Source organism: Castanea sativa, chromosome 12, assembly GCF_040712315.1.
Source record: "Castanea sativa cultivar Marrone di Chiusa Pesio chromosome 12, ASM4071231v1".
NCBI lineage: Eukaryota > Viridiplantae > Streptophyta > Magnoliopsida > Fagales > Fagaceae > Castanea > Castanea sativa.
In genome coordinates, this window is record NC_134024.1 from 12,007,564 (window position 1) to 12,030,590 (window position 23,027).

The 23,027-nt window shown below is 31.7% G+C and overlaps 2 protein-coding genes and 1 pseudogene across 2 annotated transcripts; 2 read left to right on the forward strand and 1 right to left on the reverse strand.

Moving 5' to 3' along the window:
- Positions 1 to 5,570: 5,570 nt before the first annotated feature.
- Positions 5,571 to 10,048, reverse strand: LOC142620192 (uncharacterized). The gene is made up of 4 exons (XM_075793594.1): positions 9,852 to 10,048; positions 9,552 to 9,624; positions 6,707 to 6,794; positions 5,571 to 6,271 (listed from the first exon to the last, which is right to left on the reverse strand). The coding sequence occupies exons 1-4, from the start codon at positions 10,046 to 10,048 to the stop codon at positions 5,769 to 5,771; spliced, it is 861 nt and encodes a 286-aa protein (XP_075649709.1). The 3' UTR covers positions 5,571 to 5,768.
- A 1,203-nt stretch (positions 10,049 to 11,251) lies between these two features.
- LOC142620193 (wall-associated receptor kinase-like 22) lies at positions 11,252 to 15,105 on the forward strand. The gene is made up of 3 exons (XM_075793595.1): positions 11,252 to 11,258; positions 11,885 to 12,013; positions 13,904 to 15,105. Exons 1-3 carry the CDS (start codon positions 11,252 to 11,254, stop codon positions 15,103 to 15,105), a joined length of 1,338 nt encoding a protein of 445 aa, XP_075649710.1.
- A 3,163-nt stretch (positions 15,106 to 18,268) lies between these two features.
- Positions 18,269 to 19,728, forward strand: LOC142620194 (F-box/kelch-repeat protein At3g23880-like; annotated as a pseudogene).
- Positions 19,729 to 23,027: the final 3,299 nt, after the last annotated feature.

Genomic DNA, 23,027 nt, shown 5'->3' on the forward strand with positions numbered 1-23,027 from the left:
GTGTGAATAGTGCCGTGGGACTAAGTTTTAATGAAAATTTTGCTGAAAAAAGTACTTGTAAGTCCCATGAATAGTGCATGAGACCCACTGATTTTGACGCAAACACAGCTGAAAGTGAGTTTCAACTCTATCCAAACTCATGCTAAATACTTTCAGCCGCATGCTATTTATCTAATATTTTTCTAGAATGATGCTGTTCAGCAAATTTTGCAGGCATTTGACATTTGCTTTATAGAAGTGTGTGTAAGAGGCAAAATTTTCAGCCAATTATAAAATGCCACATCAAAGTTTAGTGGCAAATTCTAAATTAATGTCATTAAATTAATTAAATTAGATGATGACATGTGTCATCCAAATTGGCATCACATTGGCATATCAAAATTTGCCACGTGTCATTTGGCCCACAAGATAAAGATAAATTTCCTATTCAAATTTTATGGATAATTATCTTTATTAAAATAAATAAATAAATAAAATAAAGATAAATTTTCAATTCAAAATTGGTAGATAATTATCTTTATTAAATAAATTAAATAGAGATAATTATTTATCTTTGTTGATTATAATCTTTATCAAAATATGATCTTTATCAAAATAGATAAATAGAGATAATTATCTCTAAGAAGAATTTAGGCCAATCAAAATTCTGCTACATACTTTCAAGCATATCAATTCATAGTGGAGCTTATCCTCTAAAATCACTATAAATAGAGGACATCCCTTCTCATTTTCTGGAAGGAAGTTTTCAAGAGGCCCAAGCTCTGGAGAAATTCTGTCTCAAGAATCTTTGAAGAACTTGAAGAACATTTGAAGAACTTGAAGAACATTCGAATGGCTTGAAGAACTTGAAGGACAACAAATCTCTAACAAGCTTAAAGCCAGAGATTTGTTGTGAAGACCATTTGATCCATCTTTCAACCAAATTGAAGAAAATTTCGCGTTTGAGTCAAGACCATAAAGAAAATAGAATCAGAGGAGCATTTGTCAAAACTGAGATTGAACTCATTACTTGATTAATACAAAATATATATTTGTAGAACTCATTTTTTTCAATTTGTTTGATTTTTCTTCAATTGAGAAATTTGTGTTTACAGTGTGCCTCCTAGCTAATGAATAACCTTTATTCTAATTTTTGGATAAAAAGATAGCGTAATATCTGAGCTAAGTTGTCCCTATTATTAGTGGATTGAATTATTGTCACTCTTTCTAAGATATTCGGAGGAAAATAGAATGCCATCTTTATTATAGAGTGGCCTGAGTGGAAGTTAGTGTTTTTTTGGATTTTCTAATAGTGTGAATTCTGTTTTAATAGTGGAAATTCTGTAATTCAGATAAAGTTCTATAGAAAGTAGAATTTTGCTTTCTTTTTAGCAAGAGATAATCTCTGGAACCATTTTGGGCATATCTTTTGATGATACATCTTTGTGGTTTTTGTGATCAATTCTCTTTTTCATTGCAAAGCTCAATTGGGGTTCTTCTCTTTATACCTAAAAGTCATTCTGGAAACAATTTTCAAATTGTTTGTTATCTTGGTCATAAAGTCCAATGATTGATTTTTTTTTTTTTTTTGCCCCAATCTCACATTGGATTTAGAAATCTTACTCTTTTGATAAGTAAAATGTGATTAGCCAGTCCTTGACATTTAAAATTGCATGGAACATTGGGATAGTGCAGGAACCACTCTATTGGCAACACATTGTAGATTTACGAAGCACATTGCCATGCATTTACCAATATTACGTTGTTTTAGTTGATAAAGCCGGATATTTTTATGTACAAATTAATATGTGCTAATCAGGATTGCTTCTTAGTTATCCATGTTATTATTGGGTTACACTGATTAGTTTCTGAGTTGTTTGAGTGATATTACATGCATGATTTTTTTTTAAATTAGCTATAGATTTTGTTAGGACATATGTGGAAATTGTTATGAGCGTATGTCATTTAGAATTGGCTAATCCTTTAACAAAACCCACTTTACTTATAATTGGGTAGATCTAAGATGGTTTAAGTCTTCAAGCAACATTGTGTTCAAGTCAAGAGTTAAAGCCATGTAAATCTGTTTAAGAAACAAGTGAAAAAGTGTTGTGTTTTAAAGCTTGACAAATTGCATCTATCGAGGTTTAAAAGGAGTTTTTAGCCCAATGTTCGACAGCACCTCGACAGATAACCTATCTATTGAGAATTATGAAAATCAAATTTCTAGATCTGTTTTTCATGCATATCCAAGCTATTTGTGTAGGGTTTCTTTTCTCACAACCCTAGACATATATAAGGATTATCTTAAAGGCCATCTAAGGTGATGCAACTTGATGCAAAGTGATTATTCACTTAAGTTGTGACCGGAGACAATTTGCCCTAGTTCATCTTTCTCTTGAAAAAGCTGCTGCGTTTGTACACCATAAAGTTTTATAACCAAAGAGCTTATTGATCTTTATCGTGTTGATGAATTGAAAAACTTTGCAGCCAACATCTTTTTCAAGTTGTGTAGGCCACGTACTGGGATCCGCGCATCGATTGGTTAGTCACATTCTAAGAGCCGTGCATTGAAATGAGAGATTGTCACTACATTGCAAGTCCAATTATATATTGGGGTAAGGGTTCAACTGTAGGTTGGTATAAGGTTCTAGGATTCCTTTACTTGTAATTGCTTGTTTTGATAATAGTGAATTCTCGGGAGTAGTGACCTTAAATTCACTCAGTGGGGTTTTATCTTGATGGTTTTTCTCATTCGTAAACAAATCACTCGTGTCAAATTTAATTTCCGCTGCATTTAGTTATTTGGTGATTTGTTTGTGCTACCACGCGTCTTGCATGTTAAATTGACTTAATTAATTTACTTAGCTAATTAATTGGTTAATTTACTCAATGGGTCAATACATTTTTGGCCTATTAGATTTTTATTGTTTATGTTTTAAAAAATAAAAAGAGACAAAAATGAGATGAATTCCCCTATTGCATAACTACATCAACATTTGGTATTAACAAGTTCTGCAAAGATCTACTAATTGAAGTTATTGCAGATATTAGTTATTCTCTAAAAAATTACTTTATAGTAAAGAAAAGTCAAGAGCAATCACAACCTTCTGGTGATGAGATACATGTAATGGTTTCAAAGGTGTCTAGACTCACTTGGCTTGAAATATTCAAAATAATTAAAAAGCTAATACGTGGAAGTGCAGAGGACTTTAAGTATTTAAAAAGTCCTTCAAATGATGATGAGAAGGACTAGACACGACTTCTACTTAGTCCCCCTTTAGTTATAATTTCAAGTGTTAATTGTTCTTTTAGATGTTGTGTAAAAGACACATATACTTTATCTACTTATCTTGATATAGAACTTTTTAGCTGTTAAGAACTTCAAACCAATTTTTTAGTTTGAGATTTTGAGTGTTGTGAAAAAACTCATGTTTGGGGCTCTCTCTCTCTCTAGAACATTTTAGTTGACAAGACATTTTTTTAGTTGGCTATGATAAAAGATATCTAGTCATCATCTTGTCAATTGGCTATGTAGAAGGTTTAAAAATAATAATAATACAAACACAACCTTATAGAGGAGTTCATGGATTTGGAGCTACTGTCCATAAGTTCTACATGAAGTAAAAATTAAATAATATTCTTCTATTTGTAAACTCCAATTCTATATAGTGAATATGTTTTCCTTAGAGTCGATGGTTAAGCCCTCATAAGAGTTTTAATTCGGAATTTTTCCAATTGGTTTTTCCAGCGCTACCATATTGCGTGTAATTTTATTTACACTGTTATTTAATTATGCAATTTTGTGTTTGACTGCATTAACCATAGCCATATTTATAATTAGATTAAATAATCTAGGTTTAATGATTTAGTTAATTGGCACAACCGACGTATAAATTACCTAACACGTTTAACATCTTAATTTGATGATAAATTTAGTAATAATTATTAAGAAGTGTGGGTCATAGGTTTTAAATTCTATTGTATCTTCATAGGAAAAATTTATACATTAATATTAAGTTACTATATCTTATCGCACAATGACTCCTCATTTCCGTTATAAATGCTACTATATATCTTTCTATTTTTTTATAGGACACTTACTAAACATCTTATTGCACTATGACTCATCATTTCGATCAATGTTTTTTTAACTTCAAAAAAAAAATCAATGTTTTTTTGGGGGGGGGGGGTAACGAGAGGCTGGCCACGAAGAAGCTAAGTGATGTGGAACTTGATTGAGAAGAGCTCTCCACAAAAGTTGATGAAGCTAATCAAACCATTGGAGCACTGCGGTTTGAGAACAACTTCTTGGTTGAAATGACCAAAAAGCTTAAAGAAGAGTTGTTCTAGGTTAGAGCTCTATTGGAGAGGACTTCCAGTGCAAAGCTTGATGAGATGCTTAGCTTTTAGAATTCTACCTCTAATAGGTCCAGTTTGGGGTTTGATTTTTCTTCTCCTAATATTGCTTCTTTTAGTACTACTATGTTTGTTCCACCTGCTAATAATGTTGATTCTAAGAACAATGATGTTAAAACTATTTTAGCTTATAAGAACATAGATAAGAGCAAATCTATCTTAGGAGCACCACCTAAGCTTGAAAAGAAAGAGACTAAAAACCCACTACAAAAAAAAAAAGTCTATTAGCAACCAAGAATTTTTGACGGACTCAAAAAGCCCTCTCAAAAAATATTATTTATGATGACAAAATAAAGCCCTCGCAAATACTTGGTAAAATGTAAAATATTTGTGACCAACAAAAAAAGCTGTCGCAATTATGTGTTATATCCGTCACAAATACTAATATTTTGGAGGGAAATTTTCCCTCCATATTATTTGCGAGGGACAATTAAAAATCTCTCGCAAAAAGTGTATTTTTGTGACGATTAAAAAAATACCATCACTAATACGAAATCATTTGCAAGGTTAGGATCGACCTTTACAAATAATCATTAAAATGTAAAAAAGTTTGGAGGGAAATGTTCTCACCAAATTATTTTTGAGAGACAATAAAAATTCTTTGCAAAAAGCTTATTTTTTGTGTGAATTAAAAATATAGCCTTACTAATACTAAATTATTTGCGAGGGCCACAATTGGCCTTTGCAAATAATCATGAAAATATTAGTTATTCTAAAATTCAAAGAAAAATAAAAAGAAATACATAAACACATAGCACTTTATATTCTTTAGATGAACCTTTTGTTTACAGCGTAAAAAAAAAAGTCTTTTATATACATCTTATATATGAAAGGTCTGTCCTTATTTTCTAATAAATTTTACCCATAAAAAAATGATAGCACTTTCAACTTCAAAATAGTGGCCTAAAATTCAAAAATAACAGCCTTTTGTACTTTCTCTTTCTCAAAAGTGAATAAAATTTTCTTCCCATCAAGGAAAGCGAGCTTGTCCAATTGAAATATAAGCCAATCACAATATAAACATTATCAAATAAGTCTTTTTTTTTTTTTTGGAGCTAAAAATGATAGAAATGCTTTATTAGAAACAAAGAAGAATTACATTAAATAGTCCTTTTAACACGGAAGCATGAAGAAATTTTTAGCAATTACAAACAAACAACTTGTGTTGCCTTCCCATTTTGTGGAAAATGCTTATTAGATAGATGTCCAACATCAAATTTGTCCTACAAATATTTTTTTATTTATGTTGTCCCCTGGACAGGAATGAACACAAAATAATAAATTAGTTCCTTCCATGTCTTAGCAACTTTAATAGCATTAAGCTATAAGGAGATATTTGGATTTCACTTTCTCATGCATTAAAAGTGTCTAGCTTAATGATGATTGCTGTCATATAAGCTTGTCTGAAGTCTTAGCTTGTGCCCTGGTGATGTCCCACCATATAAATCCATCACAAATATACCACCTTTCTTTGACAAGGTATCAAGGACATGCTTAAAATACAAAACCAGTTCTACACGTTTATGGAGACAACAACAGTTATAGTTAAATGCACAAACAATGTCTCTAGGAGGCAGTGGCAAACTCTTCATGTACTTATCATCAGCAATAGATCCCACTTGCACAGTAGATTCCAATGCGCAAGTCTCAGAACCATCTTTGCCCTCTTGCAGTGTAATTTTACTTATCAGTTCTTGAGGCTCAAAGTTGACTAGCTTGGCCTCAAGAGGTTTCAAGCCATGGCCATGAAAGAGGGATATTCTAGAATACCCATCAGCCCCAACTCTTCTTATGTTCTTCTCCAAGTACCAATTTAGAGCCCCAAGGTCCAAACCCAATCCCACAGCAATCCTTCTTGAACTACTGCAAACCCATTCTGCACTGTCAAACATATAGAATTCATTAGGTATTTACGTGCTTTTGGCATTGCAACTACAAAACAAATTAATGACCTATGCAATTACCCACCCCCCTTCCAAAGAATTAGAACATAAAACTATTCACTAAGAAAATTAAACTCTCTTCACAAACTCAACATGGGCATTTTTTCACTGCTGACTTATAGTAATATGGAGTAATGTGTACCCACTTCTCAATCTACTTCTTTTAAAAACAAAATAAAAATAAAAGGGGAAGGGAAAGGAGATATATATATATATATATATATATATATATATGCATAACTAGATTCTATTTAATGTCTTCAAAAAACTGACACAGCCAAATAAAGGTCTTAGTAGAAACTTGATTATCTCAATGAAGACAAGTATGTGAGAGGGAGGTAATAATTGAAAACTTGAGACTAGTTTACTTGATTTAACTAGGGCAGAACCAAAGCATTTACAGTAGCCGCCACAGCAAGAGATGTGACTGCAACAGCTGAAAGGAACTGGGGCTAGCTGAAATGGAAACCAAAGAATCATTACAAAGAAAAATTATGTGGTATTTGACAAGTGATACACACACAGAAAGATTAGAGCCAAGAATTATGATCACCTGTAAAAGGTCACACACTGTTAATGCTACAAAACAAGATTACCTTCTCCACATGATCAAAAACAATCCTAGTATCTGATTCCTGTTATGAATGAGACCTACCATGGGTTGGCCAACTTGTAGGAAAATAAACATGCCTTGAGAGAAACTTTATTGAAATATGCACAAAACTTACACGTTTATATATCTCTAGCATTCATTAATGCAATATTTCAATTAAGAGGGTGATTAAGGAAATTGTTTGAATAAGTTATCTGCTGAATCAACAATAAACAAAAAAAAATATTTCCCTGTGCACTTTTGTTTCAGCTTGAGCATAGTATATCTCAATGAAGACAAGTATGTGAGAGGGAGGTAAAAAAAAGGGCTAATAGAGTTATAAAATTATATATCTTGTTAGTAGGGATTGGCTCAATAGACTATTCATCAAAATCGAATTTAGTAGAGATAGGAACAGAGGAAATGAATTAAGAACAAGAATTATTATTTCAATTATGATCCATTACATCCACATATTTCCCTCTTATAGGTTCTTGTAATACACTGCTGCTACTTTCAGTTAGTTATTCTAACTGACTACTAACCAACTATGGGACTTACAGTACAGCACTCACAACTTCTCTTACTATATGCACTCAATTAGGGTCTTAACACACCGCTGTTAGATGACATTGGCACATCTAATCTTGGGTAATAAGCTTATTCAAGGCAGGAGGCAATGATAATTATTGTGTTATCACATCTTATGACGTCCAAAGAATTTTTTTTATCAAAATAAAATGTATAAGTATATGAAATTGTGAAATTATGATAAACATCTACCATTTCAAATAGAATATTCATATATTAGTAAATTGGATTTTATTAAATTTCTAAAACAGGAGTAATCCACTTAATAATGCAAGTTTTCTTACTAGTTCAAACTAAAATAACTAAAAAGTTGTAACCTCATGTGCACCCAAAATATCCTGGATGTGTCTAGCCTCACATAAACCAGGCCCAATTGACTGGCATAGAAAAACATTCGGAGTACCCTAGCACGTGCACAAGGGCTGCAAGCAAGTTAACAAAACAAGCAATTGTTGTTTTCTTTCTTCCATCTTTTCATAGTAAAATAAGTGATAGTTTACTTCGAGGTTTAGTCACAAATACAACTTCATTTTAGTTCTACTTAAGAGGCATCTTTTTTCTCTCTTTTCTTAAAGCCTTGTTCTTCTTTCTTTTGATGAATAAGCAAATTCATTCAAACCAAATTACAGAAGTGCAAGCTGCACTTCTTGTTCTTAATTCCTTTCCTCTGTTCAATACAGTCTTCAATTTTGATTTTATACAGGTAAAACCAAGCTATTTATAATCTGAAAAGACTGAAATTATACAATAAATGGCATGAAGACTTCCCAAAAAGAAGAAGCATAAGAAACAGCTATGTGTTGTAAACGATAACAAAAACTACCTCAATCCAATGCCACGGACCCACCCCCATCCCTCCACTCAAGGGACAATAGCCAATTAACAGTCAACACAAATACACCATTGCACATTTACATATATACACTTACACAAAAAGCCAATTTAGCCAAAAGAGAACTAGAGGAAAGCCTAGGTTCCTATTGAGATTAACAAAGCAAGGTGTAATGTATATCTAGATTAACAAAGATTCCTACTAAGAGGAGGTTGGTAAATGCACCATTCAAAATAAAGCAGAAACCTTGTCTTCAATTATTCAAGTTGCGAATGAAGTTCTGTTAAGCTCCATTCGCTCAGAGAACGATAGATGGCTATTTCTATAACTGGTGCACAATATCACGTCATCACTTTTTAAAGCAAATTGATCATCTCATTGATAACTTGACCATCAAAATAACCTCTCACAGAAGATGTCTGATCCTCATCAAACCACCACTTGATTGGCCAATACATGAAGCATTTGATCATGGTCCGCATTTCTAAGCAACCAATGATCTCAATACTTATTCGCCAATTTAAACTATTATGTATAGCAACTTATAGCTTAAGTATTCATTTTTCACAAAGAAAAATTATTAAATTAAAATAATCAGCATCTACAAAAAAAAAAAAAAAAAAAAAAACATTTTTGAAGTCTTTTTCTTTTTTCAAAAGGTTAAAAAGATAAAAAGAGAAATCATGGGGAAAAACTTTTGTACATTTCACATGCATATAGATTGCATACTGTGTGAAAATAAGTAACTTCTTAAGAACCAAGGAAAAAAACCAAAAAATTGAAAAACAAATGTGTTTATATATACTAGTGGTTATCATTTGGTAGCATCTATAAAAACTTCAAGGCAATGCTATCGAACTTAACGTGATCCAACACAGAATCTCACATTGATTGACAAAGCTTAGTGCTATATATCATTCAAGATGCAACTTTTTTCCAGCCTAAAAAATCAGACGGGAAAAAAGAATAAAATAGTTACAGTTCACAATTACCAAACACCTCTGAATTCTTGCCTTAAATTACATGAATCCAAAGAATCCTATACCTCATATTCCTAAAAACAAGAATTACGAATCCAAAAATTTAAAATCCAAGCTCAGAAGCTTCATAAAAAAAAAACAATAATCGTTAATCCAATTTCCGAATCAGAGCCCTAGATCGAGCCGAAAACGAAAATGAAAAGAGAGATATTGCTTGCCTGGAGAGTTCTGGTGGCGAATGCGACGACGATGGTGGACTTGGATTCTAAGTAAAATTCATTGCGCGTGAACCTGGAGAGAATGTTGGATTTTCCGACACCAGAGTCAAAGCAAAGAAAAAGAGAGATTTCAAAAGACAAAAAAAGTTAGTAAGTCTAAGTCAATACACTGCATTATCAAAAAATAGTCACAAGGCAGACTATGAGATAGAGAAAGAGAGAGAGAGAGAGAGAGAGAGAGAACGCCACTCTCAGTTAGAGGCTCAGAGCAGAGATGAGATAAAGAAAAAGAGAGAGAACTGAAATACCTTGAAGTTGCCTGAGGTTCTTATCCCAATCTTGCCGTCGCCAATCTCCGATCTGGCCATAGACTGCTTTGGGTGTGGCTGTTGTAGCGTTGCTGAGTCACTTTTGCAGAGGTCCTTTAGTCGCTTTTCTCTTTTGTTTTTCTTTTTTTTGGGTGTCTTGGCGTGCAGTTGCGTGTTGTCAGTTGGCATGAGTTGGGAGTGGTAAGAGGGAAAAGTGAAAAAATTTAGAGGGAAAGGGGAATTGTGTTTCGAGGGAGTTGGGAGTAGGGAGTGTTGGAGGGAAAAGTGAAAAAAAAAAATTGGAGGGAAAGGGGAATTGATGGACATGTGGCGCTAAGGTTCAAAGTTTTATAAGAAATTTCTATCACTTCTGTCATAAAAGCAAAAAAAAAATTATAAGAAATAATTATATAGAGGTGTTGGGCATGGAGCTGTCTTCTTTTGGTCTTAATGGTTCTCTTAGTCTTATACTAAAAATCAATTGGTATTTAAGTATGATGATAAATATTATTCATTTTAAAGCGGACGTCAAAGTTTAAAATTCTATCGTTTCTATAAATTAAAATAATGTATATTCTATTGGTTTCACAATTTAAAATATAATAAATTGTTTCAATAATTCACGATAATATAACAAGCTCAAAGATAATTATATGAAATTTCACTTATTATTTCAATTGTTATAAATGAACAATAACATATGATAAGTAAATATTTAATAGTATTAATAAGATTAAAAGATATACATAACTGTCAACAAAAAAAATGAAGGTATCACTGGAGAATGGTTTGACTAAGGGGCCTAAGGCATAAAGTTCTAACTCTCTTAGGGGGTGTTTGATACGCTATGATGTGACATTGATGTGATGCACATTACAATGATGTGATATTAAGTTTTTTTAGCTTTTTTTTCCTAACACTACCATATCTAAAATTACAAAACTTATCATATTACCTTAATCTTATCACCTTTCAAAACAATGTAATATTGTATTTTTGTATTGAGATTACATTAATATAAGATTTTAATAATATAGTATTATAGTGTAATGTAACATCATGGCGAACTAAGCGCCCCCTTAGAGTATTGTGCACCACTGCAAGTGAACATACTACATAGATTTTAACCGGTGCAACAAGTTTACTAGCATGTTAGTCACAAGATACAATTACCTAGTATATGCTAAGCTCCATAATTATGCACAACACCATAACACCATAGAGCAAAATCTCCACACAAAAAAAAAAAAAAAAATCATTATCCATCCACAAGATAACATAAATATTCACACACTATACTTATATTTCTCATCTATAAATTTTATATTTTTGTGTACATTCACAAGGCTGTCTAGGTACACCTCTCAAGAGGAAAATATAGACGTAAAATACATGCAAGGTATTAGAATAATTTGATCATAATATTATAACAAAACAGGTTATAAATGTGATTATGAGACAAATTTTTTTCTAACAACAATTTGAGTTAAATGGGATAATATTTCATAATAAATTTTATAGCAATAAAACTATGAATATAAATATTAATTTATTCTTACCAAAAAAAAACTATTTATATTAAAATACTCCTACATATTCTAATTTTTTAACTTAAATTTCATCTAAAGAAAACTATGTAATTCCAATTATAATAATCATATTCTCAAAAAAAAAGCCAATAATCTAATAATATAATAAGTATTTTTCGTTCTTATTTATATACTTGTATACTTCTCCTTTTTAGGGTTAAAAATAAATAAATAAAAAGATTGAGACTTTATTCGATGGAAAACAAGAATTACATCATTTGAGAGAGTCTCTTCTATGGAACATGAGTTCTCTTGTATCCAAGTTACATAATGCACAACACCTTCATCAATTAAGAGCCTAGACTATTCTAGTATTAACGCTGTTTGAGCTTGATTAACCCCTTTTGTAACTTCTTTGACCTATGTTTTTTAGGGATCACCAAACTAAGTGTACAAGATTTTAATAAATTTATTAATTTGCTTGTCAACCCATTAGATATTTATGAATGCAAAGACAGAGCACTCAATAGATGCGGCAACAGCTCAATTTGTGAGAATATAGGAGGCAGTTACATTTGCCGCGAGCCAAGCAAGGGGTTATCTCAATTGAAGTTAGCCATTTTAGGTATGTTTTTCTTTTTTGATATATTTACATATATATATATATATAATATATTTTTTTAACGCGTTAGCACGCCTTATAAATTTGGAAAAATGCATAAAGTAGTTTTTTTTTTTGATTCAATGCATAAAGTAGTTCATGACATTTAAGAGGAACAGCATTTTTTCGATCGTAACTCCATGGTGATATACATAATTACCATTTAATTCTCATTAGAATGATTCTCAAAAAAAAAAAAAAAAAAAAAAAAAAATCTCATTAGAATTTCTTTTTTGTGTTGTTAATTTTTTAGTGGATTTTATGATTCTTTCGGTACGAGTGAATAAGCATCCATCCATCTTTTCTTTTAGTTAATTTTGAGATTTTTAATTGAGACGTATTTATGATTCAAATCTCCCTACCTCCAATAATTGTGAAAACAATATATATATATATATTGATGATGTCGAAAAAGTCACCAGTAAGCTACACGCACTCTCAAGTCGAAACAAAACCTACAAAACGAAAAATAAAGACCTATCAGAGAACACTGGTGTGGTGCCGGCCAAAACCCTCCGAAGGTCAAGTTAGAACTTTTTCACAACCCTAAAGTGTCAGAGTTGAGTCAATTATGCGTACCTTGACTTATGAGGGTTTTGGGGTATTTATATTGGTGCAGGGTTATTATCCATGCCTTGACCAGGAAACCCTTTCCTTTTAGGATAGCATCTCTTCGATTCTGCATATCTTATAGAGTTCTTTTCTTTATAGGAGTCTTTTGATTATGGTTAAACGTGTAATACAAGAACTTTCCTTATTCACGTTTGTGTGGAGATTAAGCAAAGCCATATCAGACTTATTGCGAGATGCAAGTTGATTCCGGTTAGGAATCCTTAAAGCCTAATCAATACAAACGGAGGCCAGATATTACAACCGTCCACTACGTGTCCTTGTAACGTTGACCCGTTGACCCGTTGACCCGTCGACCATCCACATGTCAATACCGTACCGTCATGCTTCAAGAAGAGAGATCCGTCTCCTATTTTATCCTCTTCATATATATATATATATATATATATATATATTATTCCTTCAAAAAAAAAGTTAGCATTAGTGGGAATTGGGTGAGAGGTTAATCTAAACAGGGGATTAAGAAAAATGGATAAATACGTTAACAATATTGGTTAAATGAGATGATGGAAGCTATTCAAATATTGAAAAAAATGAAGGAGATCTCAATGAAGGATTTTTGTTAATCCCAGGAAATAGTGAAGGCTGATTTTAGGGATGAGCACTAGAATACAACTTTTTAAATTAAACAAAAGTGTAAATTTTGTAAGAATTTATAGAAAGAATTCACCAATTATATTAGTTGTTAAAGGCTTAAAGCTCATTTAAGGCAGAACAACACGGGGAATTTTTGCTGGGTAACAAGATGTCCCAAACTCGGAAGCCCCTTTCCATGCCATTTAAAACACAATAGACCGTTGTACATGTTACCTGAAAAACCAAGTAACAATCAATAAATTTTCTTTTTCCTAAGAAATTAAATTGGTGCCAACACTTTTTATATTTCATAATTTGATAGTTATAAGAAAATTTGAATCCTAGATTTCTTTGTTGGAAAATTCAGGAAGTGATAACTAGTTGAGTTATTAGGCTATAACTAAAACCTAACACTTATTTAAGTTGTGGGAATTTTTTTTTTTTTTTTGAGAACCAAAGTTGTGGGATATTGAGAGAACATATTAATGTAAAAAAAAATAAATGTTAGTAACTTCTTTTAAAACATGGGAAAGATGTTTCCAATTGACTGTAATTTTGTTCAAATCTATTTTACAGTTAGTCACATTTTTATATTGCCCACATTTAGGTTGATGTGATATTTCTGTTTTATTTGCTTGACATATGCAGTTATTTGTTCAAGCATTGGGGCATTGTTTCCGCTCTTCATTACATGGTCATTATACAAAGTGATAAAGAAAAGAAACAAAATCAAGCGTAAGCAAAAATTCTTCAAAAGAAATGGTGGTTTATTATCGCAACAACAATTATCTTCAAATGAAAATAATGTTCAAAAGACAAAATTATTCAATTCAAAGGAGTTGGAAAATGCAATTGATCGTTTCAATGAAAACAGAATACTTGGTAAGGGTGGACAAGGTACAGTTTATAAAGGAATGTTAATAGATGGAAGAATTGTGGCAGTTAAAAAGTGCAATACAGTGGATGAGGGAAATCTTGAACAATTTGTTAATGAGATTATCATTCTTTCACAAATCAACCATAGAAATGTGGTTAAACTACTCGGGTATTGTTTAGAGACAGAAGTTCCCTTGTTATTTTATGAATACATTCCCAACGGCACACTTTTTCAGTATCTCTGCAGGAAAAATGAACAGTTTCCATTACTAACATGGGACATGCGCTTAAGGATTGCCACAGAAGTTGCAGGAGATCTTTCGTACTTACACTCGGCAGCTTCACTATTCATTTACCATCGAGACATAAAATCTTCAAATATACTCCTTGATGACAAATATAGAACTAAAGTAGTGGACTTCGGGACTTCAAGATCAGTGGCCATTGACCAAACTCATTTAACCACTCTAGTATATGGTACTTTTGGGTATTTGGATCCAGAATACTTTCAAACAAGCCAATTTACAGATAAGAGTAATGTATATAGTTTTGGTGTAGTCCTTGTTGAGCTTTTGACCGGAGAAAAACCTGTTTCCTCAACAAGATCACAAGAAGGTCGGAATTTATCTACATACTTCATTCATTCATTAGAAGAGAATTGTCTCTTTGATATACTTGATACTCAAGTAAAGGAGGGTGGAAATAAAGATGAAATCATGGCAATTGTTAACCTTGCAAAAAGTTGTTTGCATTGGAATGGAAAGAAACGACCTTCGATGATAGAGATCATGATGGAGTTGGAGGGAGTTCAAAAAGCTTCTTCTATTGAACAAAATTTTGAAGAACTTGAATATATTAGAAACGAAGAAACAGAGCCTTGGAATGATATTCCTATTTCAACAAGTTCAAGTTTAAAAATTGGCTCAGCTTCATCGTCAGACGCCTTACTACTTTTATCTACCAAATCAATTTGATTAATAAACGATATGTTTTGGTACTTATTTATTTTTGTTTTATGTCGTAAATTCTTACAACTTCTCTTTATTTATTAAATAATAATAATTTCTCTTTGGGCTTGTTCTTTTTTTTTTCTTCTGAAACTAAATAATATTTTACGAATCATTCATGAATATTTGGCATGGGAATGACTTGCGTAAATAATAATAAAATTATTTGGCATGGGAATATTTGGTTAATAGTTAACCAATATCTGTTTCACATGAGATTTTCAAAAGATATATATGTTGAGAGTACAATTTAGTTCTCTACAATCACTCTAAAACAAGTTCATGGGGCACGATATCAGATGCCATTAAATATTTGTATATCTTTCTCATCATTAATTGGTTTTGATGTGGAGTGGCATAGCTTCCAGTCCAACAAATGGTATCAAAGTCAAGTCATGAGTTTGAATTGTATGAGTCATTGTGAGAGGGGATTGTTGGGGGGACCACAATTTGACCTCTTACAATCTCTCTAAAAATAAGTTGGCGAAGTGCGATGTTGAATACCATAAAAGAATTGAGGTATCCTCCTTGATGGGACTGACGCCTCCAGCTTTATATGGACAATGTTAACTTAATGATGAAGTCATCCCCTGTGATGAACCAACCAGACACCCGCACTAGTGATGAAGATATCCAGCCATTCAATAAGGAGATAACATCTCAGACGGTTACAAAAACAGCTGTACAGGCCGTTGGAGGCCCGTTAAAGGCCACATTAAAAGGGGCACAAGGCGTTACCAATAAGAGCATTATAGCTGCAATCATTTCCCCAACGGCTAGAGGCCATGAGAACATATATAAGGCCTTCACAAGCACCAACAAGGGGTATGAACATTACAGAAAATATCATTCGCTATATTTCTTGAATATTGCTTTAAACCTTCAATATACTAACTTTGGCATCGGAGGCGTTGTGGCAGGCACCACACTGGTGACCGTTTCAGGGAATTGTTGCTTCCTCCACGATGCAAGTGAACATTTAGTTCCATCTGGACGAACTCAATACAACTGACGAACTTGTGTTTCATCACTCATTACCAACAATTGGCATAGCTCACAGTTCGACAATATATAGTTATATACAATATACATCCTTTTTTTTTAGGTAAATGAGGGGGATAGAACCCCCGAGCTCTAGGTATAGAGGGACACCGGGTGCCACTAAGCTACAAGGCCCAGTGGCATACAATATACATCCTTCACTCATGATTTTTAAAATAAAAGTAAATTTTACAAGTACGATTCAATAGGATGTTTGGAGATAAATTTATTCATAATAAATTGTTAAAAGATTATAAATCTCATATTTATGGAAGACATTTTAATATTGTTTTTTTTTTAGTAAACATTAATATTGTAGTTGTTGAGGAGTAATCATTTCTCTCACTCCATACATAGAAAAATAAAAATTTTATTGAATCAAATAAATTAACCATATTACTATTTTTAAACTCTTGCTAGTAAAGTAGTAATAATGATATTATATATTTGCTTGGTATTGTTAGCGCCCATTCGATTTTGATGTGGGGGGTATAATTTTAAGAGTAGAGAATTTGCAATAATAAGTTTTAGCGTTTAGCACACTGATGGTAAAGTGCTCTCCGATGGTAAAGTGCTCTGAATAAGCTCTTTGTTTGAGAAGTGAGTCCAGAGAAATTGCAACCCATTCATTCTTCACCTGAAAGTAACACTAGATGTAACAAGCTTGTTAAGTATTTGGTTAACACAAAAGGAGAAAGAGGGAAATTTACAACCCGTTATAAAGATCCTCCTCCCTGACACGGTAAGTTTTTTCTTAGGTAAATTGAGCTCGGTGTATTTCCCTTCATGGGGATTGCATTTTATCAATTAGTGTTTTCAGCTATTTATATATTGTTAAGCTATAAACCTGGTTTTTATTTATTTTTATATATTTTTTTTGTGTGTGTAGTGTGTTTCTATTCAATTATTGTTGCCATGGTAATTTTCTGAAAATTTTTAATCGACTATCCTAAAAAACATGTTATAGAGTGCGGGCATACGGAAAGTGCCTTTTGAACTTCTATAATTTATGGTAATATTAAAAATGTTTCCAAACTTTTGTTTGGTTAAAGAAGAATATTTAAAGACACAATTAGGGAATTTATCAATATAGGTTAATTTTTTTCTTGACAAAACTATTTGGTTAAAAATAAATGTTTCTTTTTAAGTTCAAGAGGTGTTTCATAAAAGCAAACAGTATTCAATTTGAGATATATGAAACTAACAACATTTTTCCTGACTATAGGTCAATCAACGATTCAAAGTTCAAATAAATCCCCGATTAAAAATAAAAATTATTGTTTGTGTAAAACATAAGTCAATAAATATTATAAGGTTTTTTTTTTTTTTTGGGTGAGGAAAACTACTACTAGTTGTTAATCCCAATTAGTAGTATATTGGTGCCTTTATCTTTAATGGTAATTCATGTTATAATGATATTACTCCAATTACAATAAGTCATACCATCAATTATAAAAATATATTGTATCCCTTGTGTCACTCGACCTTTAATTTTCCAAAACAAACTCCACCATCAAACAACATATGTCAATGTGAAGACATTTGTACAATAATGGCTAGAATTTTAATTTAAAATGTCGACATCATGTTGTCAATAACTATCAAATCTTATTTTAAATCATGTTTACTTTTTTAAGTATTAATTTTGATAAAAATTCAATTAATATTATAGTTAATGGGAAAATATAAACATCCACTAATGGTTATTTAGTAAGGGAAGATATTGTGTTCAGTATTCCAATGCATTGGACCTATTGAGATAAGGACAAATTTATTGTGAATAATCTTTTGTAGAGCATTCACAATAAACTTAAATAGTGGGTACAATAAGCTCAACCAATGTCTTCTCTTTACTTTCCTATCTAAAAAAAAAAAAAGAAGATCTTCTCTTGACTTCAAATTTTGGTTACTCACTAGTAAAATGATACTACTCTTTAAAATAAAATTAAAAAAAAAAATGAAAATGAAGTTAAACACATATTATGTTCACGCACCGACTATAGCCAAGTACTATTCGACATTCGTCTCTTTAAAGTTAACTCTTTACTCTTTCAGTTTCACTGTCTTCGTGTCTTCTCTTACATAAAAAATGTCGCAAACTAGAGAACTTTGTCGACAACCTCAGATCCTCCAAAAAAGGAAGAACCATATCCCAGACGACATCGTACTAAACATCTTGGCAAGGATATCGATCAAATCAGTCATAAGATTCAAGTGCGTAATCAAAACCTGGGACTCCTCGATCACCACCCAAAATTTCGTGTCCACCCACCTTAACAACAAAAACAACGAAGATCATGATAATGACACTTGCCATGGAATTCTTCTTCTTCTTCTTCTAACAGACCAGTTTGTATGGTCGCTTTTGAGCGAACGTTTGAAAGGGTTTCTAGGTTTGGAATTCCCTCTGATTTTCCTTCTGGGCGTGTCCACATAGTCGGTTATTGCAATGGCTTATTGTGTTTCACTAACTATGGAGATGAAAAGGGCAGATTTTTTTTCCCTAAAGTTATATATCTATGGAACCCCAGCATTAGAAAATCCAAGAGGTTGCCCGAAATTCAGATAATTTCTCCTGCTCACTTGGATTTGCGTATGATTCCGAGATTAATGACTACAAAGTTGTGAAGATTTCAACTTCATTTCTTCCTCTGGATGCGGTTGAGGTGTACACATTAAGTTTGGATTCATGGAGAATGGTTAAAATCTCGTGGGCTACTTTTCCTGCTATTTTTGAGAATAATGGAAATTATTTGCCAACCCCATTGGTTAGCGGAGCTTTGCACTGGATGGCACTTGACTTGAAAGGAGAAAATAATGGAGTGATTATTCTGTCATTTGATGTCAATAGTGAAAGATTCAGAAAGCTAGCACTGCTTGATGCTTTTATGGATGCATACTTATACTCCTCTAAATCATGTCTTGCATTATTCAAGGAGAAACTGGCTTCCTTTACATCAGGAATCACTGAAGGACTTTACTTCCAATATTCCATATGGGTGATGAGGGAGTATGGTGTGGTTGAGTCTTGGAATAAACTCTTTGTCGTACCACTTGAGACAATAGCTTTATGCATTGCCTTCACTGAGTATGGTTCTCTTCTGACTTGCAAAACCAAGAACAAGAAATATAAGTGTGCGATGGGGATGAGCTGAATTTTTCAGTTTATCTCTAATTTTAGCTTATTTTTTCTATTATTCATGGGTCTTACTGTACTTTTTGATACTATTTATCAGTCTCACTGTATTATTCAACTTTTTTTTTAACATTTTTTCTACACTTTCAATAAAAAGTTTTCAGTTTCAGCTAAAATTTTCAGTTTTTAGTTTCATGAGTCCTATTGTACTATTTCAGCTACTTTTTAGCTTTATCTATAATACTTTGAACAAAAAATTTCAGTTTCAATTAACTAAGTTATTCCCAAGTAGACACTTAATTGACATTGAAACTTTACATGAGAAGGATCCTGGTATCCAACATCCTTCATGCGTAGCTACTTTCATGGAGAGCCTCACTCTACTTGATGGAGCAAACATGGTCTCTAACTAAGCAGATAGTGGCATGCATGTTAGATGCGGAGTCGTTAGTGGTATGGATGAAGTGAAACCTTGTTATTCCATTTCCTTTACTAGTAGGCATGATAGTATTGCTAAAATCTTGATTTTTATCCCAGGTTTACATTATCATTTTGTGTTTATTATATAATTAGTATTTGATATTTCTATGTGGATGGCTATTGTGCACAAACCCAGGTTTGGCAATGTCAACAACAAACAATACTTAGCCAACATATTATGGCTTCCTATATCATTTTATCTCTGGCCTCTAAGAGATTTTTAAAGATAAGAAATTTTATTATTTAGTGCTAAGATGGGTTCAATCACATGTTTTATCATTGGATGCTGATCAAATAGTTTAGCTGCTTAAATGTTGTATCTCTGTTAGTAATGTTCTGTTCTTTATCCTGAAGAAACATGCTATGGCTTATAATGCTATTGGATGTGTTCACTAAACTTGTTTGGTTGAAGAGGAGGAATTTAATGGCATATATAGCTGTTAGGTTTTGAGGTACATCAAATTTGTTTCTTGAACTTTCTATTTTTTATATCATTGACATGTTTTACAACTACCACATGTGTTAACTTAAGTCTTAATATTCTTAAGTTGTTTTGGCAAAAAGAAAAAAAAAAGTTGTCACAAAAGATGAGTTCATATAAAATTTTTTGAAAAATGAAATATCTGTTTTGTAAAGCTATCAAACTTGATAATTTGCAAATGATGGAACCACTCGCAACAATATTTGCATAGTTATATAGTTCCAGCTAAAGCAATTGTGTATACTTTTAGTCTTGAAAAAACACACATCTACAAGTAGTTAAATGTTCATCTTGGGTAGTTTTAACTTTTCATATAATTTTACCTTTACATATTCATCTATTTTAATTTAGATATTTATAAGTAAACAATGAAATAATGATTCATGAATAATCAATATATATATATATATATATATATCTTGTGCGGTTGTAACTTTACATATAATTTTGCATTTATATATTCATCTACTTTAATTTAGATGTTTATAACTTAATAATGAAATCTATAAACAAGGTAATTAAAACAATCATATTTCTACAACTCAAAAAGTCACAATTTCTTTTTTCAAAAAAAGACCTTTTACATTTCCTTGGAATTATTTTTTAAATTTTTTTATAAAACCTTTGACATACCACTAACCTAACCACTTCGTACATTAAAAACAATTTAAGACTCATTATTACTTTCGTTAATATATTATGGTTATCTTAATTGATTGAGATCAAACTAGAGAAATGCCTTTTATATTTCCTTGAAAATTTAGAAGGGGAAAAAAAACCCTTTGACATACCACTAACGTAACTACATCTAAAACTATTTAAGCCATCCATGATATCTATTTCTTATTGATAACCATAAAATTTACAACTAGCAAGGGAATATACAGAGTAATAAAGAATAAATGAAGGAAGAAAAAAAGATATGAAATCAAACGTCAATTAATAACCATTATTTGGAAAATAAAAAGGTGGTCAAAAGGAGTAAGAAATAAAATAGAGATGGCTATACAGAGGATATTGAAAACTTTATAGTGTAATAAAATCAACCATCACATTCACTTAATTAAATAAATAATCAACAATTAAATATAATAATACAAAATTTAAACTTAAAACTAATCAAACTCTAACTAGTGAAATGATATATATACATATATATATATATAATCATAATCTTCATACACCATGACTTAAAAAAATTTAATGAATAGGTCTTCTTATTTAAAAATGTCTATGTTATGCAAATCATTAACCAATAAATATATGATAATGGTAAAAAAACGTTATAGACAAGATTATGAAAAATATGATAAAACTATTTTTTTTTTAACTCTTTATAAAGTCTAGGGACTAAAATAGGATTTTATCTAAAAAATTATCATATGTAACGCGTGGGTCTGCAACTAGTTAAAAATAAAAGTTATTGTTTATGCCAAAAATAAGTCAATAAATACTTCTAGGTTTTTTTTTAATTTTTATTTTTAAGGAAAACTACTACTACTAGTTAATCCCAACTAGTAGTATTATTCATGCATTTATCTTCAATGGCAAATCCATGTTATTGTATTGTTACTCCAATTACAATAATTCATGACATCAATTGTAAAAAATATTGTATCCCTAACGTCACTCGGTTTCTAACTTATCAAAACAAACTCAGCCATCAAAGAATAGATGTCAATGTGGAGACATTTTTACAATGGAGCATGGCAAGAAGTTTAATTTAAAATGTCAACATCATGTTTTTAATAACTATAAAATCTTATGTTGAATCAAATATCATTTTTTAATATTAATTTTGAAAAAAAATCAATTAATATTATAATTAATGGGAAAAAATGCACAACCACCGATGGTTATTTAGTAAGCAAAGAGATTAGATTTAGTACTCCAATGCATTGGATTTGTTGAAATGATGACATGTTGGGCCACGTTTTTCCATTTCAACCGATCAAGTACATTGGAGGTACGAGACCCATGCCAAGTTCTTTTAGTAAAATTCAAAAGCCAACTGAAGTTTTAAGTGTAACACTTAATATTCTTGAAATATTATTTTATGAGTAAATTCTTAAATATTTGTGAAAAAAATATTGAGTTTCTCATTTGAATTAAACATTACTAAGGAATTATCAAAATCTCCAAGATGTAGAGCATTCATAATAAGTTCAACCAATGGGTTCCAATTAGTTAAACTGGTAAAGTCTCTTGATAATTATTGAGAGCAAACATCATACGTTGAAGCTATCTCTAAAAAAATAATAAGCTCAACCAATGTCTTCTCTTTACTTCAAATTTTGGTAACTCACCTCCAACCAATAGTTTACTAGTAAAATAATACCACTCTTAAAAAAATCAAATAATATCCCAAAATATGTGTACACACAGACTTCATTGATTTCGTTTTTTAATCTAAGTACCCAAGTACTATTCCTCACTCACTCTCTATCTCTCCTCTTTTGAAAACGTCCCAAATGAGAGAACCATGTCGACAACCACCGATGTAACGTCCTAGTCAGCACAAAAAAAAAAGAGAGGGATTTTTGAGTTTACACGTGCCTCCTAACTACCCCACCCATTCCCCACCACACAATTCACTCCATCTTATCTCCTCTTTGACCGGCTCCCACTTCTCCTTCTCTTTTCTTTCTTTCTTCTTTTTCATTTTCGGTAGAACACTCTTCACTCCCTCAAACTCTCCCGCTGGTACCTCCATATCACTACTTCCACCATCATTTTTCTAGCAAGATCACC